This window comes from Anoplolepis gracilipes, chromosome 3, assembly GCF_047496725.1.
Source record: "Anoplolepis gracilipes chromosome 3, ASM4749672v1, whole genome shotgun sequence".
NCBI classification, from domain to species: domain Eukaryota; kingdom Metazoa; phylum Arthropoda; class Insecta; order Hymenoptera; family Formicidae; genus Anoplolepis; species Anoplolepis gracilipes.
Genome location: NC_132972.1, coordinates 4,642,143 through 4,662,752, shown reverse-complemented (window position 1 = coordinate 4,662,752; position 20,610 = coordinate 4,642,143). Strand labels below are relative to the sequence as shown.

Here is a 20,610-nt window from a genome sequence, read left to right as displayed (position 1 = left end):
ATATAAAATACATTTGTAACGTAATAAATAATTTGCATTACAATATATATAATCTTTATAGAAAAAGATAAATAATTATGTCTGTCATACACAAAAAAATTATTTTTGTATGTATATATATATAATATTATGCTATGATACACAAAAAAATTATTTTATATGTATATATTATGCTAGTTTTTATGCATTAAAAAAATTTCACACACACACACACACACACACACACACACACACACACACACAGAGTTTATGCGAATGCTTTTTGATAAAAAAATTATCTGTTGTATCCGGGAGCAAAAGCAACGAAAATCATATAATCTATGATAATCCTGACCCTTTATATCATATGTCAGAGATTTTAAAAATACATAATTTTATTACATCATATCGCTACAGTTGTTATGACTGCAGTCTAAGTTGTTTTTGAAAAAAAAAAAATATTGATTTGCAAAAATATTCAGATTATATTTTACAATATTAAATTATACTTTTTTATTTTACTTTTATTATTTCATACAATGTATTCTCAAATCAGCTAAATTTTCAAAGTTCTTTATTTTTTTTCTTTTCCTTTTCTCTAATTGTTTATTTTTATTTTTACAGAAACTTAAAAATTGTTCAAAATTGATAGTATTCTATATATCATATATCTATAAATCATTCTTAACACACATTTCCTTCCCAGTAGCCCAGTAACATTGACAGCTCTTTTCGAAAGTTTCTAGTACACACTTGAGCTCGCCTTTCGAGTTCTCTCATCAATGCACGCTGTGCTTCTTCCACCTTAAAACGTACAATAGAAACAAGATGATTCTCGTTAGCCTTGATACACGTTCGTTAGTATGGCAATGGTAGGCGCTATAGTTGCAACGACCACACACTCGCGTATTGTCAATCGCGACGTCATCGTCATCATCATTGCTGTGCCGATAAAACCATCGTGCTCATCGTGAGACGTTGTAATCGACATATCTCGCGCGACCCATGTCTCAATTCATATAAATAAATCACGTTCAGACATTACGTTAATATGCGAGGTCATCTTGATAAATATATGTATATATATAGATACATATTTTGCCACGTCGAGTCTACAGTATCGAATTTTTAATATGTGCCAGTATATCAGTTGAATACGAACAGTCGGTGTTGGATTGTGATCAGGACGGATGTTGATGACGTTCCTCCCGGTCATTACGTGATTTGACAATAATCATCAACGGCAAAGTAACGAAGGTATTATAAATTAGATTATGTTTAACAACAAACCAATAAAGGTTTTCATTTTTATTTTCTCATTTCAATACAAAATTATATTTATATATTTATGTATAATTATATTTATATATTTGTGCATACATATATTTGTGTATATATTTGTATTCTTTTTCATATATATAATATATATCTATATAATAATCTTTTTGATATAAAATTTTTAATATCAAAGATTATAAAGACATTGATTATTCTATTCAATATATTGCTATAATTTTATCATATTGCTTGATCTATCGGACAGGCTGGAACTATAACATGAGAAAATATAGATGAAAAATAATATAAAAAGTATTTTAGTTTTTAACAAACATAACTTTTAAGATAACTTTTAGTTCTAACAAACATAAATTTTAAGATAACTTTATATAATTAATATTATATTTATTATATTTATATAAAATTTTGCGATAAGAGATACAGTAGAAATAAAGTGATTTGTTATTAGCATATTTTTTTATAAAAGGAATGTTGTTATTAGCATATTTGCTTTTAGCATATATTTTCTTATAAAATAAATAATAAATCATAATAAGAATAATAAACGACGAATCATATTTCGCTGATATCTAATTATAATTATACTCCAGAGAGCATGTTATTTTCCTATTATCATAAAACGTTATGAAAATAATACAGAATCCTTGCGACAAGTGCGTGTTATTTACGTGTCATGACTCATCAAAGTTTGCAAATTATATCTTCGCTATACGCCGTAAATTGTGGAAAAAATTGTATATAAATTGTTTTTTCCTAACGTTTAAATATGTTGTGTTTAATATAGAATTATCTGAAAAAATGTCTCTCAATGTAGCAGATATATTAAATATTAATTTTATCATGAAAAAAATGTATGATGAAAAAAAAATTGTTGAAGAAATTACCTAGGCAGATAATAATAGAAAGTGTAAAAAGATATTGTGCAAGTTACATTAATTACTTTAAGAAGAAGAATTCGATCATCATTTTGCATGAAAAACGTACCATAAAGTGTTATATAATTAAAAATATAATAATTTTGCCTACTTTTTATAATTTCTAATTTTGAGATAACATTAATGTAATATTTTTATATTAAATTTTAAGTTGAAGATATTTTTTATAATTAATTATTCCCGAATGTATATAAATAATAAAAATAATTTATTTTACAACACATATAAATAAAAATTTAAAGTTAAAATTATTTTTAAAATCTAATATCTATATAGTGTATTAAGTAGAATTAAAGTAGCAAAAGTTATTTTTCTTTCTCCTTGCGAATAGATTACACGAACACAATAATATTTTGTTAGTGCGAACAAGTTATAAACACAGAATTATACACATGAGATCAGTTTCTGCATTTAAATATAATGATTTATTCGTGCAAGTGCGTAAATATTTTTATTATTAAAACATCTTCATTTATAATCAATTATTGCTTCAATCCAAATTTTTTTCAATGCTTAATTACGTAAAAAATTTAAATATTAATCTCATATTTAAATGAATAAATTTTGCATTAAAATTTAATATTGCGAGAATAAAGACTATTTCTATAACTATTCATTAAAAAAATACATATTTTACGGTAATCCTTTAATCATACAAAACATATTCGTACAGTCTAATTAATTTAATTACTTTATACACAATGTGGCCAAGATACAGAAGTCTTAAATATATACCAAATAAAAAATACGTCAAACTTGAATTCCAATCTATTAAAAATATAGATATCTATTAGCTAATAAATTATTATTATAATGTCATAATAATAAATAAACCTCTTGTATAAATATACATAATTTTGACAAAAATAAATTAACATAATTTATTTTATCTGATTTTTATTGATATTAATTTACAACCTACGTATTAACTATATATGAATATTATACATATATGATATATTTCAACATGACATCGTAAGCGTTGAAAAATTTGCATTCTAAGCTATATCCACGCTGAGCCTATGCTGAAGTCAACGTGAACCGCGTATAAAATATGATGATCAATTATGAGTATTAAAGATTAATCAAACATAAAGTTACATTTAATTGCATGACTCGGAAAAATATATTATTTAAATGATTAGTTTTTATTCTTTTCGTAAACATCTTTTTTCATAAACAATATAACAGAAAATTATTTTTGTTTATATCATCTTATTATGTCGATGTATATATGTTGTAAAATAATATATATAATAATATTATGAAGCTTTCAGTTATGTACAGATAATTTACCGTATGTATAGTCATGTGATATATATATATATATATATAATTAAAAATTAAACATTTTAATATGAGATTTAGCTAAACTTTTCAAGAGTAAAGACATACGGCGCACGCGACGATATTGATATACTATTGTTATCGAAATTAATCTGAGAAACATTGTATCTTTGTTTTTAATTATATATACATAGCATACCCGGGCTATAGTCATATATGATATTATATGATAATTAAATAAAATCATATAATATCATATATGATTTTATTTAATTATCATATTATCATATATAACTATATTTTGCAAGATATGCTCAGATATTGACAAAATCCATATATGGCCAATTTTATATGAACTTTTTCTTCCCGGGTAGATAGCTCTTTGTTAATACACGCTACCGATATGTATACATTGTAATGATAACATCATCGCTATTACTACTATATTCTACTAATTCTGTGTAATTATTGAATTTGACAGATTTTTATCAAGATGACGCACGTTTTAAATACCCTGGTCCACTGGGTCAGTCTAGTGATTTATAGTTTCACTCTATACTATGCCTTAAACATATTACACTTTCCTATGGTCAAACAAAAATTCGAAAAATTCGACCCTGGTCAATTAAAGTACTTAACGATATGGGATGTGGTAAGTCATACATCTTTTTTTAATTGTAAAAGGTTAACTCTCTTCCTCTCTTATGAATAAAAAAATATGTATAAAATATAAAATATAAAGAAACATAATTCTAGAGAAGTACTAATATATTGAAATAATTCTAGAGAAGTACTAATATATTAAAAGAATTCTAGAGAAGTATTAACATATAGAAGTATTATTATATTTTCCGTCCTTCTGTTATAATAATTATGTCTATGTATCTTATATAATTTTGAACATAATAATAAAAAAATAAATGTCATCATTCAAAAATCTATCAGAACATATACATATAATATTTGCAATTATTCTTGTATTTAATATTCGTAATTTAAAACAAAGAAGAGCAAAAAGATTTGCAATAACAATAGATAGTTTATAAATAATATTCACGTTGCAGTAATCGTTCACACGCAGCAGTCTTAGTTTTTATTTTCAATGTTTTTTTAACAAATTATATCTTATTCAATATTTAACTGTTTTTTAAATATATATTATATATTTATATATTTAAATATATAAATAAAAAATGCTCTTCAACCAAATTTAAAATAAGTTTTTGAAATTAAGTGATCTATTTCAAGAAGTTTAAGGAAATATGTCTTAATACATTTAGTTCTAATTAAAAATTATCAATTTACATATGTAATACTTTATAATATTGAATATTTAATTTATGTATACATATATAGCAAAATCATATATTTAATATATTTTATAAAAAAAATATATTAAATATATGATTTTGCTATATATGTATACATAAATTAAATATTCAATATTATAAAGTATTACATATGTAAATTGATAATTTTTAATTAGAACTAAATGTATTAAGACATATTTCCTTAAACTTCTTGAAATAGATCACTTAATTTCAAAAACTTATTTTAAATTTGGTTGAAGAGCATTTTTTTCCCCGAGTTGCGAAAATCTTATCTGTAAAAATATACAAGAGTTTTATCTAGCAAGGTTAGAGGTCAATTTCTACTCAAATTGATCGATTAGGGTTTGCAATGGAAATTGAGTTCAAACGATTCTGAATAGGCTCCCATATCAATTCTACCAAATGTTGTTTAATTAATTCTTGAATCGATCATCTTCGAGTTCTGCTCGTGACATACGTACACGCGCAGACGAGTATATGGGAATGTATATGAAGAATGTATATAAAGCTTGTAACAATTTTTAGAAATCTATTGCCTGGAGATTACAAAAAATAATTTACTTTTGACCGATATGATGTACAACGACAGAATTGTAATATACAATATTGTAAAATAAAAAATATATTTTATTTATATTACATTTATAGACATAAAAAAATAATTATAGACATTTTTTTAGATTCGAAATCTATAATGGATAATTAAATTATGCTTTATTGAAAATTGTTTCTTTTTCAAACTTTTATTTAACGATTACCCGCTCGACCCACGTTGAAATTTCAAAGTTGATTCCAGTTGATAGCTTCTGATTTATCTCGAAAACTGAAATCATCAATAAATACTTTTGATGCTTTTCACTGAAATTTTTTTTTGTAAATTTTTGTAACGTTCCATTTTTGAGAAAAACATTTGGCACGGTGATCTAAATTATCCTGTATAAACACAATATTTACTAACCAGTTAACAAGTGAAATAAAAGAGATGATTATATAAATGACATAAAATACATCATCAGACCGGTTATTCAATCTGGTCAAAAATCAATGCATTTTTCATACGCGATGCTTTATTAATGATCGAGAAATTGGAGAGTAACCTTGACAATTATATCTTGTGATACTGCGCGAATCGAATTAATAGCTGGTTAATACGTGATAATTATTGGAAATTAATAACAAATATTGTAATAATTATTTAAAGAATAAATTAGAATATTTTTTGCTAGTACTTCTTGAGATCGTGTCTCAAGAGATAATAATACGTACGTTGTGTCTCTTACTTGAACTTCCCGAATGACAACAACAAGATGAGCATGCTATAGCCACAAGAACGTATGACACGTCCTTGACGTCACGAAACATTTAACACGTAGTATGTAGATGTATACGGAATATTCTGTTATTTTTCAATTTTTAATAAATAATTGATAAACGGATACATTTTTTTGTAAACACGCTGCGCATATTGAATTACTTGTTATCACTTAACCAACGAATCACAAATCATCATCACATGTCTTCAAATGACAGATTTATATATTTAAATAAATTATAAATTAAACTTATCTAAGCAATATTGATAAATTAGTGTAAACATGATACGATGTTGACAATATGTAGTTTAGTTGTAATAAATTAGAATTAGCTATTATTGATGAAAAAAAAATAATTTTTCTTAGTTCTTAAAACACATTAGCACATTAGTGCTAAAATATCGCTGAAATTATGATTTGACATTAAGTCGACGAGATTGCATTGTGAGTATCTCAAATTTATTATTAGTGATAGATGGACATATTCTTCATGATTATGTTAGTAATTTTGTGCAATTTCAAGACTCTATGGAAAGTCGAGATGTAGACTTTGCCCAGAATGATAAATTAATATCTCTCTCTTTCTCTTTCTGTTTCTCCCCTTCTAAGTCTCTCAGAATAACAGAATATACAAATATTAGATTTTGCGACGAGTAAATTTTTCACATTTTATTTTTCATATTTAAAAGAGAGACAGAAAAAATATAATAACCATTTTGAAAAAGGGAAAAAATTGTAAAATTCCAATAAATTGTAATTGTAGATTGAAAAGACACGCCTGCATTCGAAGGAGACATCCGCTTAAGGTCTGTAAATAACAGTGGAGACGGACAAAATCAATATTTGATCGACATAGAGCCTATATAATTGGGCTGCTTTTTATTTCAATTTATGACATTAATATCTCTTTCGATAAAAAGCTGCGCTATTTTTAATTGAGTTTACTTGGAGCACAAGTAGTGCTTAAGATAGACTCCAGCCCCGTAAAAGGCGACCGGTGTAGGGTACTAGAGACAACTGAGTCCATCACTGGGGATGTTCTCCCTTCCATCATTTTCTCCTGAACGCGGTCGCATGAACTAGTGCCAAACGCACGCATGCTGCGGTCTTTTCTCCCTTCTCTCTCCCGCCGTTTTACTCCATTATCCGTCAGTAAGTCGCGAACCGCCGACACGAGTGCTTCAAGGAGTGTTTTTGTGCGACCACGTGAAACCTGACAGAATCTTACGCTCCGAAAAGGAAAAAAAAAAAAATAGAAAGACAGCTACGTATCGGCCGCTTTAAGAATCGAAGCGCGCGTTTTCCGCACCAAGTAAGGGTAGATCGATCGGCATCCCGAGGTCGTCGAGACGGCCGTAAGCCGATTAAAAATAGGGCTCTCTTTCTCTCTCTCTCTCTCTCTCTTTCTTTCTTTCTCTTTCTCGCGGTTATGTCGATGGACGACGATAAATGCAGAAAATTCGGTCGTTTTTCCTTCACGCGTACACGACAGGCAAAGTGTTGTACAACAATACTCGCGTGATGAATTCAGTTTCAGATTCCGGCAGTGCATCGTCTACGCGCAAGAATAATCTCCACGTTCTTTCTCATTCGCGGCACGACGAGGAACAATTTTTTTCGTACTTGACGGTATATGGGAAATTGAGCCACGTTGCGACTTCCGGTCGAGAGGATGATGATGATGAGGTGGAGGTTATGTATTCGCGGACACGCCGCGTCCGAATTCACCCGCTCGATTCTCAAGCACCCAACACTCCGGCGTGGTGTCGCGAAGTCGTAGCAGCGCGTGGGCGGGTGTCGCCGGGAGCCGGGACTTTCGGCCGCTCGCCGCTCGCACTACGATGCGACGTAGTCGGACGTAGTATGACACGTGACGTGTAGCGCGCGAAACTCCTTTTTATCCCTCGGAACAGGTGAGCCGGACAAAATACGACGGATATTTATCTCGTATAAAGTTTACCTGAGTTCGTAATCTTCACCGGCGGGAAGAACGGAAGGGAAAAACGTTTGAAAGTTCCGTTCCTCTTTCTACTGTGTTTTATTTCATTATATAAAATGCGATTCAATTGTAAAATTACTTTACGTAGCGATTTCTTTCTTATTTCATATTCCAGCATTTAATTTCGTTGCAATATATTATTTCAAAGAAAGCAGTTATGGAAGCAATTTATTTAATCGTTTGTAAGAAATGTAATGTATTACTCAAGTGATTATATGTAGAAAAAGAGGAAGAAAATTCAACATCACATTCATTACATCATGGAGGGATATATCGAAAATAATAAATTATCGTATATATCGTCAAAATGTATTTGACGTGAATTTCATAAATCTTTAGTTCTTATGCTAGAAAAAGAAATTAAATAAAAATAAAGATATATTTTTTTAGTTAATTAAAACGAAAAAAAGAATAAAAAATATATATGATTTTTAATAGTTATATAATGGTTATTATATATCTGAAAGAATAAAAAATCGCAGTCAATGTTCGCAACGTTTGCAAATTATCTTTCGACGATTAATTTTTCAAATTCGTGTTGTTGACGTCTGCAGGGATAGAGTTCAATGTTATCGTAATAATAAAAAATAAAAATGTAATAGTTTACATTTTTTCGTCTTTATGGAAAGAGATAAATGACTAAATGACTTAAATAGTATTCTTTGCATATGTAACGCGAAACACTAATCTTCTCATTAACATACTTTTATGCAAATGTAGATTAAAAATAAAAAATAATGCAATGGTTAAAAATGACATTCGTACATTTATATTTTTCATACTTGTTATATTATTTTTGTAAATGTAATTAACTATTTAATTATTTCTTCACTATTATTTGTATTTTACTTATATAATCGTAATATTTCTTTCTTATCACATGGATGAGAATTTTTTCCGTTTATTTAAAATATTTTTTTGTACTCTTTTATGTTGTTCTGCTGTTCCTACAATTTATTCGCAATTATTTGCAACATGCTTTGTATACTGATATACGACTCTCTGATAGACAACAACACCACAAGTTGACAACTTTTGATCGACAGCACGCGCATCCACAAAGGTATAACAGAAATAAAACAAGTATCGGATAACAATGTATCGACGATCACAGAGTAAATGCCGTTCTCGAGAGGGTAATCGTATTGCTCCAGATTCGCGATCCGTGAACTAAAAAATCGCTCTATCGCGCAAAGTGAATTATGTAACTTAATAGCTAGCAACGGGTCACCTAATATTTCTTTTAAGTGCTCCACATTCCATGTTAAATTTGTGAAAGGGAAATGCTCTATTAACTTCATGCTTCGGCAGCACGGTTAAAAGAAAAACTACAAATAGGTGAGCCCCGATGACCCAGTAAAAATATATGGCGAATATTAGATTAGTGTGAGTTGAATTTATCAAAGACTTTGCGTACTGCGTAAAACTGCTTGTAAATGAGATTTCAGTTAATATGCGCAAGAATTTAATTTGGACGAGTTTCACAGGATTTCGAGCTATTTTTCTTTTTTTATCTTTATAATTTGATATACTGACATTTAAATTTTAATACCTGTTATACATTTCCTTTAAATTATACTCTCCTTTTTTCTCTCGCTTTTAATTTTTGATATATTTCCAATAATCATACACTGTTTTCATGTATAAACTTATTTGATTGTTAAATATTACATAAATATATCCTTTTTTTTTTTTAATATAATTACGATCCGTCAAAAAGTTTCGCGGAATTAAGGTTAATGCTCGTCTCTCGTAATATACTTTGCGCTTGCTCAAAGTGCTTTTACATTGCGTAATATGATTAATAGCAACATTTAAGCAAAAGATAAAATGCGAATGCTTCTTGGTTTTCGTCCAAGGTATTGTTTTACATTTTAATTTCCACGTGATACAATGTTTTATTCCCGCTTCTTCGTGTATCAAAAATAAACGCAAAACTTTTCACTTATCTTTTCTCCATGAAAAAGAATATAAGATAGAAATCAAATGAAAAAAAAATATGTTTTCTTATAAAAAAGAAAGGTTCATACAAAAGAATACCAATTATTTATTTATGTAATATAAATGTAATATAATAATTTCAATATTGATATTTTTGTCTAGTTTAAAATCTTACTTAAACGAAATTGTCTATTGAAACACGTGCAAAAATCAGATTGGGAAAAAGAAATTCACTGTGGATATCATTCAATTATGTAAATTATGCGAAATAAATGAGAAAATTAAATGAGAAAGGGAGAAAGGGAGAAATCGCGTTTGATACATTACAAACGAAAGCCGCAGTTGTTAGCTTTCTGAATTAATTGATATATTCCAAATTTCACCTTTACTTAATCCCTCCAAATCGAATCATATTATCTGCGGTATAAATCGACTCTTATTTAAATCACAGATGGTTACAATATTCTCTCTATCATCTTTTTTTTGATGATTCACTCTTTTTTGTAACCGTGAAAGAAAGGTCGCAATTTAACTTGTTTAGTTATGCCATAAATTGTATACATACATAACATGTATAGAATAGTAATAAATGTAAAGAAAAACAATTCCGTTCTGAATCACCGAATGGAAAACAAATTAAAATCTGTTTATGCATGTTGAGTCTTTTTTTAGAGCCAGGTATTTAGTTACGTATAAATTATGTAACACGGCTATATACATTCACTTGCATAATGTACGCACGTGTTGGGAAATTATCAACTGAAACTTTCCTTCCATCTCTCCGAATTATCTTTCCTTTACATATTCATCACTTTTATAAGCTTAACATTCGCTTTCGATCATTGTAAAAAGTTTCTACGATAATTGAATTAAATGACAAATCGCGTCCATCGACCTCGATACCGACTTAGATAACTTTTACAAAAAGTATAAAAATTCTGAAATTAAAACTAGTACAAGCAAGAAAGGATTGTGCAATAAATGTGAGAAGTAGAATATAAAAACTAATTAAAATTTCCTTCCTTTATTAAATTTTTTTTTCAATTTCTGATTTGTACGTGGATATTTCAGAAAGTAAAAGAGAATACAAAGCAAGATCGCATATTGAACATACAGCTAACATATACTTACGAACATATGATTAACTCATTACCTACGATGGTTATTTATTCCGATTTTAAATTTTTACATAATCAGATTCGAAATACTATGTTTAATATATAATTGTCCAAATTGTTACTTTCTCAACTGCATTTTTCATTATTACAGCAATTTCTTGATTTATATTAATTTTCTAAAACACAAGGAGATGTGTTAAAATAAAACAACTCTCTGGAGGACTTAAATATACGTCAAGGAATTGCTGCAATATTATGGCTGACATTTTGGTCACAGTAATGTAAAATGCGGTTGAGAGAGCAAAAATTTGCAAATACAGTCTACGTCTAGACAGACGTTTATTCAACATATTATTTCAAAAATCTGATTATTTAAAAATAATGGTACATTTGTATTTTTGTTCAATTTAAAACCAATAACAAGATGATTATCTTTAACACTCTGCGTAATATTATAAACGTGTTTAGTATTTACATAAAACATAAAAAGTTAAGTTGTTACAGTTTATTTATCTTGTTCTGATTATATAACGAAGCATTCGTCTACAAACTTACTAACCTAGTTTCCTCTATTAAACAGACATTCACTGAATGATATCATAAAGTGCAGCTTTACCATGCAAAAAAGTTGTATTGAAATTATTAAACATGATAGTGCAACTGTCAAGTATTTTAATTCTATAACAAGTTGTAGTTAATATTAAATAAAAATAACACCATAAGTTATAAAAAATTTTCAAAAGTGTTCGTAAGTTTATATTAGTAAAAGTGTGTGATAAAAAATATTATTAATATACGTGATAAATTCACTTTGCATTTACAAATATATGTCTCTTTATTACATCATATATTTACATATAAATCTATCTTTTAATTATTATCGAATATGCGTATTATATCGATCTTTCCTTATTGCTATCAGACGTGAAAGATTCTTTACAGCTTATTATATGGATATGAAAGTTTTAATCCCAATGAGTCTAACATTATTATGAAATGGAATGATTTCACAAAAAAAAATATATGTACGCGCTGACATTTCTATCTGCTTCCTCCTCTTGCTTGACGATTAATGATATCGTCGACTACCGTCCAAAGAGCCATAATTACACGTTTCAGACTACTCGCGAACAGCCGTGAGATGCGAGAGGGCCTAGCAATCGGATTCCATGCGGTTACTTTCCTGCAGTTCGCTTTCGCGGTTTTTTACGATTACACGTATACGATTGTGCCGTACAATGTTACAAGGGTGCACGGCGCCTTCGGTGGGAAGTTCAAGTTTCTAACGTTCTGGGATGCGGTTAGTATCGATGTTACAAGTTACAAGTTGACAATGAGTGTGCCGTTTTGATTGATGAAGTTACCTTTTGGTGTCGATATATATATATATATATATATATATATATATATATGCAAAAATACACACATACACACATCCATACACGCGGATATAAATGTGTTTTTGCATTTATTTCTTGCATCGATCTTTTCGTTGCTACAGACAATGAAATTTCGTTGTGACGATTGCCCAGAGAAAGAGATGTTCCCTGTAATGGAATTTTCATGAAATTGTTATTAGGATTGTTGATAGGATTCAATCGCGATATATGTATCGATATATGTAACGAGATCTCGACGCAATAATCCGAATTTAATTTAAAATCTGATCAAGTTTGTTGTAACGAGATTTCATTGCAACGAGATTTTATTCTTTCATCGTTTAGTTTTTAAATTTTATTTTACTCCAGATCGTGTATATTTATATTTATTTATAGTTATTTATTTTATATATCTTACATAATACATTTAATATAAAAATAACGTATTATAATTCTAGAAAATATTATATATATATACAGATTTCAGCGACAACTTGATCATTATTTATCATTTTCTTTTTTTGTCTTAAATTAAATTTTTGGTTCATTTGTCATATTTTTTCAAAAAAAAAAAAGATTACTTTCTGCATCTGTCATGCGAAAACATACGATTATAAGAAACTCTACTATTCCTCTCAAGAACTGATTCTCCGCGATCATATATCCAGTAACCACGTGCAATGTATCCTTATTGCCATGTTATGCAATAGTGAAAACAGACATCCATCTAGTATAGTTGATATGATCATAAAAATCACAAATAACGGTGATATAATATTCTTCAAGTCGAACAACGAAGAAAACGGATATACTCATCTATGATTATTAGTGAAATCGGCAATTATAGAAGAGTTTCTATTTCAAAATATAAGTCTATTATTCTATAATTTTTTCTTAACAAAAAATTTTATCCCGTTATTCTTAGAAAAAAGCGTGCAAATCTCACTTGTTGCATTTTAAAAAAGTTTCTGTGCAGTCTAGAAGAAAAAATATTAAAAAATAATTATAATTGAAATCGAAATTTTTAGAGATTATTAGATTTGAATAAATGAATAAACGTATACTTAATACAAATAGATTAGAGTTATACATTTTTTAATCAATATAACACATTTCGAAAATTTTAAAAATATATTGTTGGGAAAGTAAATGAGCAGCTATTGTTCCACTCAATTTGTTTTGTTGAGCCAAAAGCGTGGCTCTACATTCGACGAGACATTACGTTCAAGCATTTTGTCGCCGCGCGAGATAACGTACTCTCGACCATTTCACGCTTAAATTGCCGCTATCGTCCCGCTCGTAAAGAGCAAAATTCAATTGTTTAAGCACCACTTGATATTTTGCAGTCAACAAGAGCCACGCGTCACACAAGACTGCTTATGTGCAACGTCAATCGATCGATAATTACGCTCAAATGCGCTTTAACTCCAATTAATCTTTTCACTTAACAAAATGAGAAAAGCAATTTCCGCATCGTCGAATCTAAGATTTTTAGATTAATGAGTCTTATATGCTCAGTTTGCAATTACTATAATAAATATGCAATAAAATTTCATTTCATTCAAATAAGACATTAAAATAATTAAAAAAAAAACGTTTTTGCTTTTTACTTTCAAAGAACTTCAATTTCATTAAATTGTAATTAAGACAAGTAGTTTAATTGCTATCAAGGACAGCGCAGATAATGAGGTCGCTTCCTCTTGTGCTGTCAACGAGTTAAAGCCTCACTTGATGGAACTGCATGCGACGTACATCATGTATTTGTGTGACTGACACGTGATAGATTTGAACAGACAGCGTAAAATAAGTCTTCAGATCAATAATCAATTCGAGATATCAATGCCAGATGTCTAAACGCTTGGAAAAAACTCGTCCACGATGAAATAATAAAGCTCGTGGTTTTTATATCCTATTATCACTGATATGATATTTGCAAGATAGTTAATATATAAAAGAATTAATATCTATTATAAACATATATTAAAAATTAAAAAAATATAAATTATCTAAAGCGAAGAGAAATGTAAAAACAATCATGTACAATACGTTCATATTAACAATACGTATAATAAAACATCAGTTAATTATAGTATGTGTGAAATATATTTATTTAAATAATTCATTGAATGACAAATATGTTCATGTTAAATTATGCAAATTATATACTAAGTGATAAAGTGAAAAGAAAGTAAAATATACGTTTAACAGTTTACATATTCTTGAGACTGAGCAAATAATTTTCGTCATTCATTTATATATATTCTGCTTATTTCAAGTACGATCTTTTCAAATCAGAAAAAAATAAAAATGAAAATTGTTCGCACATGTTCAACTCTTTCAGACATTTGTTTAACTCTTGTGTGTGCCCAATTACTTGCTAATTTTTAGCTTGGTTTATTAACGCATACAAATCGATCTTAATGACGACAGTATCGCTATATAGTCGCCCCCTGATAATATTAATTGGACCACATAATTAGCTTCAAATGATATTTTTATACACGACCCTAGCCATACTGTGTGCAGGGATCGTTAAAAATATTATTAAAAATATTTATTGACTCATTAATTGGAGCAGTTTGAAATGTCAATTATGTTCTAGATTTTACAAGCCGTATTCTTCTTAATATGTCTCTTGAACGATTTCTACGGTACGAATACCGTAAACCCCAAGAAACCACCTTTCGCACGAAAGTTGAAGGATTACTTCCATGCATGTCTCGGATTCCCCGTCGCCATGGTAAGTAAAAAAGTTAATCTTTTTTTTTAAATTTTTTCGACAATGTTGCATTTACATTAAAACTCGAAAACAGAAAATAATATAATTTCAATAAAAAAGAAAAAAAATATCATCTTTAAAACCTATTAATAAATCTATTTGTTAGTATATCTATCATGATCGTAATTCAGATATATATAAATATATTACTTTTGTTATTTAACACTAGAAATACCGAGCGGTCATTTCTGACCGTTTCTATTTTTTAAATTAATTACCCCATTTTTTATGTAAAAGATAAAAATAGAAATGGTCAGAAAAACGGCTCGGTATTTCTAGTGTTAATATAGTTTTCCCAAAAATACTTCCTTTTCAAATAAGTATAATCTTACGAACATATGCATATGCTCTAATATCTCAACAAAAACGCATAATTGTAAGTTGTGACTTGTAGATATTTTTTAAATTAAAAAAATACTTTTTTAATAAAAATTGCATTAATTTAATTATTTTAGTAGGAGTGGAAAAATGTTTAAAATTTTGTAACATTTTTTAAATGGAATGGAATAATTTTTCCTTCCCTTTTCTATATAAATATAGTTAATTATGTACATTTATCTTGCATTTAAAGATTCGTACGATAAACAGATAATTTACTCTATATATATGCTTGATTTTATATGAATACAATTTATTATTGAGTGTTTATTGTTTATCGAAATAATATTTCGACAAAACGTAGTGTCTATATCATGTCTTGCAGTTCGTTGGCGTGACCTTCTGGATATTAATGTTCGTGGACCGTGAATTAGTATTACCGAAAGCATTGGACCCATATTTTCCATGGTGGTTGAATCATTTAATGCACACGATGATTATGGTGACGACTGTGTTCGAAATGATCATCGCACCACGACAATACCCTAAGCGGTCTCGTGGCCTCGGAATACTTGTGAGCTTCATGCTCGTATACTTAGTATGGTAAGTGAAACGGATCTGCATATCCGGTCTTTAATAACGTGTTACGCGTAAACAAGTATGTTGCAATAACATTTTTTTACGTTTAACTTTAATAACTGTATACGTAATCATCAGGAAACAAATTGGAGGAAATATACAGAGTATTATCTATAGGGTGTCTATTTAAATCTTGTAAAAAGATTCCTTGATTTTCCAGATATTTTTGTTCAAAATTCCAAGTAAAAAGAATATTTTTAAAATTTTTTAATACAACTTTTTCTAAAATAGATTTTTTTATTACATGTATTTTCTAATGTTTTTGATTCATACGAAGGAAAAAAACATAGAGTCTCTTAAGTTTCAATGTTAAATTTATAAATGTACTGAAAAAACCTGAATAACTTTCATAAAATAATTTTTCATTTATTTAAAATTTTTATTTCTTTAACTTTAAAAGTTACAAAAAGCAAAAAAATATACATACATGTATATATTTATTTTATATGGGACAAACGACAAACTGAGCCGCCAAGTTCACGTTATCTCACTTTATCTACCGACGATTTTTAATTTCTTATCATACTTTAGTGCTTAGGAGAGTTTCACAATATTTATATAAAAAGTTGTATGTGTAAAAATGACTAGAATAATTAATTAAAGAAATTAAATTGTCAAATTACACGCTGGTCATATTTCGATAATTCTATCGATTGATGAGATGTGTTATTCTTCATTACTCTGCAATTACTTTCAAAAGAGAGAGAGAGAGAGAGAGAGAGAGAGAGAGAGAGAGTTCTATATATTAAAATTACTAGAATATTTATTAAACAAACTACATTATTTATTAAAATAGATCACCCGAAATGTCAAATGTATAAATATCAAGATGAGACATTGATTTTATTTCAATAATTCTATCGACTTTAATGGGATTTTATGTCAGTCTATAATTACTTTTCTAGAGAGAGTTCTATACATAAAAATTATTACAATATATTTATTAAACAAATTAGATTAAGAGACACCAAACATATTATAAATACTGACAATGAGTGTGAAATGAGACGTTGGTCATATTTGATGTTCTATCGACTTTAAATGAGATTTCGTGTTATTTTTTATGTCGTTCTGCAATCACTTATACTTTATAAACAAAGTTCTAGATATGCGTAAAAATTACTAGAATATTTACTAAAAAAATTAAATATCGAAACGCTGATATAACATGAATTTCATTTACGTCTAATATCTTGTCTATCGAGCGATCTAATTTATATAATTAAAACACAAAGCAAGATGCAGTGAACTTGACATCTCACAATCAGTTTGTCTCAAGCCATTTTTTTTGTTTAATAGAATTATTTGTGTGTATATGTTTACTCTTATTAAGAACTCTAGAACTATCAAAAATAAAGCCAAAACTCAACAATTAATGAGTTTCTACAAAATAAGACGCCAGTTTTACATACAAGGCTAACTGTTTACAAGGTGAAAAGTAAAATTATCAAAAAAAGAATTTTCGAAAAAATTTCTTGAATTCTAGTAAAATTCCAATAAAATTTTTCTAGATATAAAAGAAATCCTTGAATATTCCATGTTTTTTCAGGAAGTAGACCGGTATTATTGTATTTCTCGTTAAAAAAATATGTATTTCTTTGTTTAACAACATTTCGTTTTGTCCTTTCTATTTATATAGACATTCTATACACAAAGAATGTCGCATCGTTATATTTATCAAATTTTTAGAATTATATACAATATTTTTAAAAGTCTCGAAAAATTAAATATCCATGTAATCTGTATGGGTTTGGTTATCTTTCAGGATACATGTAATTTATTACAAAAGTGGGATCTGGGTGTATCCCGTGATGGATGTATTAACACAGCCCCTGCAGATTCTGTTCTTCGCGGTGCTGTTAACGTTTTGCATAATTCTATACATCGCCGGGGAGACGCTGAACAACATCGTCTGGGGTAACGAACACACTAAGCATAAAAAATCTTATGCTAAATCCAAGTAGCCTCGCCCAAGCGGGTAATCCTAACCGGGTGATGAACCGCATTCGCGTTCTTGCCTGCCGTCTGCGGTGGTGGTGAATAAACCAGAATGAAACTTTTTTTTCTACACCTCCGTTGCAGCATGCACGTTATATATTATATTTATTTCTACCAATATTAAATGTGTTATCTAGAATCTTAGCGTTGTGTATGTGCATGCGTATAGCGCGCATTTATTTAGGGTGTAACGGATGAGGATCACGCGTTAACCCGGCACGGTGGAAATAACATATGCGTATAAGTGAGCGAACGCATGTGCAAGATGCAATGCATTTCTATGTGTGATCACGGACAAGGGAGACTAATTTCTTACAGGGATGTTTTTTTTTTTTTTTTTTTTTCGCGTGAGCCATTCAAATCAAGACGATACACGCATCTCTCATATCAATATTTCCCAGTCCCCACGACAATACTTATTTTTGTACTTTCGTAGAACGAGCGATCTATTATATTATTATGTTTCTCTACCAAATAAAGTTAATGTGGTGCACGGAAAATATTGTGTGTATAATATATGCATATAATGTATACGATATAGCGCGTACAACGCAACATAAACTTGCCCGATCTAAAGTCCGGATATATTTGTGATCGAGTGTAGGAAAAAAATACGTAGCGGAGAGCACGGAACCGGATTTGAAAACGTAGAAACGCCTGAGAAACGGATACAAGAGGAATCTTAAATCTATATCTCTCTCTATCTCTGTCTGTCTGTCTGTCATAATATACCGGTCACATCCAAAGGTAACATCGTCGAAGACATTTTCTTGTTATAAGTGAGAAAAGTGCCTCGACGAGACCTAGTATTAATTTATGGAGCGAAGAGATTCAACTTTTCGATATATTAACGTAAATATGTATATACAATATACATATATGATTATTGGTTTAATTCAGCGACATATTTAATGATATATGGCCTAAATACTGATATTGAGTCGATATATTTTTTTAGAAATTTTATTAAATAAGTTCAGTGGATGAGTCTTTCTTGATATTAATTTCTTTGTGCCAAAATGTAGTGTTATTTAAATCAGAACATTATTCACGCGTGCTAGTTGTTAAACGTATGCATTGTCCACAGAGTTCTCTGTGATTGGATATCTTATAATAAAGAATAAAAATGTAAATGATAATAATACCTTATTCCAAATTTTGTGTTCTACTCGAAAAGACGGAAAAGTAAAATATATTTAAAGTAGTAATTTAATAATTTTGACACATTGGAAGAAAGCAATATGAATTTTAGAATTACGTATTATATACAGTAATAGCGTGCTTTAGATAGAAACATACTTAAGGAAATATAAGAATAGAAAGTAAAACTAAATTTAAAAAAGGTGCGACATGTACATACACACATACACGTTGACACACTTACACACACACACACACACACACACACACACACACACACACACACACACACACACACACACACACACACACACACACACACACACACACACACACACACACACACACACACACACACACACACACACACACACACACACACACACACAGCATACCCCCACACACACACACACACACACACATATTTCATATTCGTAAATATATTTATATCAATAAGAATTATAAATATATATGAAAAGTAATATAAAAGAAAATACAACTTATAATTAGCAAGTTTCAATAGAAATATTTCTTATAAATATTTAGCAGAATGCGATTTCTAAATTTCCGTATTAGCAAAAAATAATCCACTGAATGCTACTTTTCCGCAACTGTGAAAAATGTGACTGCAAAAGTAAATGACAAGTAATATTTAATTGTTATTAATATTAAAATTGTTATTAATATTAAAATTAATATTGTGAAGAGAGTGTTTATTATGTGTCCTGTGAACGTTAATTTTAGATTATATAATTATATCGAGAAATAGATTTTCTGTTTTCAAATTAGCGTCATAATTTGTACATAGTAAATTAAATAATATAATAGAATAATATAAAATGAGACTTATACAAAATGCATTTTATTTATAGTTACTTGTTAAAAAAATATACGTATAAACAAAGAATATCTTACTATCATAGAGCGTTCGATATACACATTATTATATAAACGTTTGAATATACACAATATTAGAATTACCATAGTTTTTCATTTTTGCGGGAAAATAATGTTTATGACATGTTACATTTTAGAAATTTTAGTATTATAGATTAAATTATATTATTTTAAAACACTTGCGCGATGTGCGAGTTGTCGATCGTACTAAAATTTGATTACTATTTTAGCAATAATAAAACGTAGAAAAATATCTAT

At 28.7% G+C, this 20,610-nt stretch overlaps 1 protein-coding gene across 3 annotated transcripts; it reads left to right on the top strand.

The window, feature by feature from the left end:
- The first annotated feature begins 855 nt into the window (after positions 1 to 855).
- On the top strand, positions 856 to 20,160 carry LOC140663567 (androgen-induced gene 1 protein). 3 transcript variants are annotated; one of them, XM_072887809.1, is made up of 6 exons: positions 856 to 1,236; positions 3,982 to 4,152; positions 15,184 to 15,321; positions 16,064 to 16,281; positions 18,083 to 18,234; positions 18,920 to 20,160. In XM_072887809.1, the coding sequence occupies exons 2-6, from the start codon at positions 3,994 to 3,996 to the stop codon at positions 18,964 to 18,966; spliced, it is 714 nt and encodes a 237-aa protein (XP_072743910.1). In that variant the 5' UTR covers positions 856 to 1,236; positions 3,982 to 3,993; the 3' UTR covers positions 18,967 to 20,160. The 3 variants fall into 3 exon arrangements, with proteins under 3 accessions (XP_072743910.1, XP_072743912.1, XP_072743911.1); XM_072887811.1 differs by lacking the exons at positions 856 to 1,236; positions 3,982 to 4,152 and adding exons at positions 7,100 to 7,456; positions 12,322 to 12,502; XM_072887810.1 differs by lacking the exons at positions 856 to 1,236; positions 3,982 to 4,152 and adding exons at positions 7,106 to 7,499; positions 12,322 to 12,502 and having other exon boundaries at positions 18,083 to 20,160.
- Positions 20,161 to 20,610: the final 450 nt, after the last annotated feature.

Coding starts and splice junctions, on each gene's coding strand:
- LOC140663567 (XM_072887809.1), top strand. CDS start 3,994: ATGACGCACGTTTTAAATACCCTGGTCCACTGGGTCAGTCTAGTGATT. Junction 4,153..15,183: donor ACTTAACGATATGGGATGTG/GTAAGTCATACA, acceptor ATTATGTTCTAG/ATTTTACAAGCCGTATTCTT. Junction 15,322..16,063: donor TCGGATTCCCCGTCGCCATG/GTAAGTAAAAAA, acceptor CATGTCTTGCAG/TTCGTTGGCGTGACCTTCTG.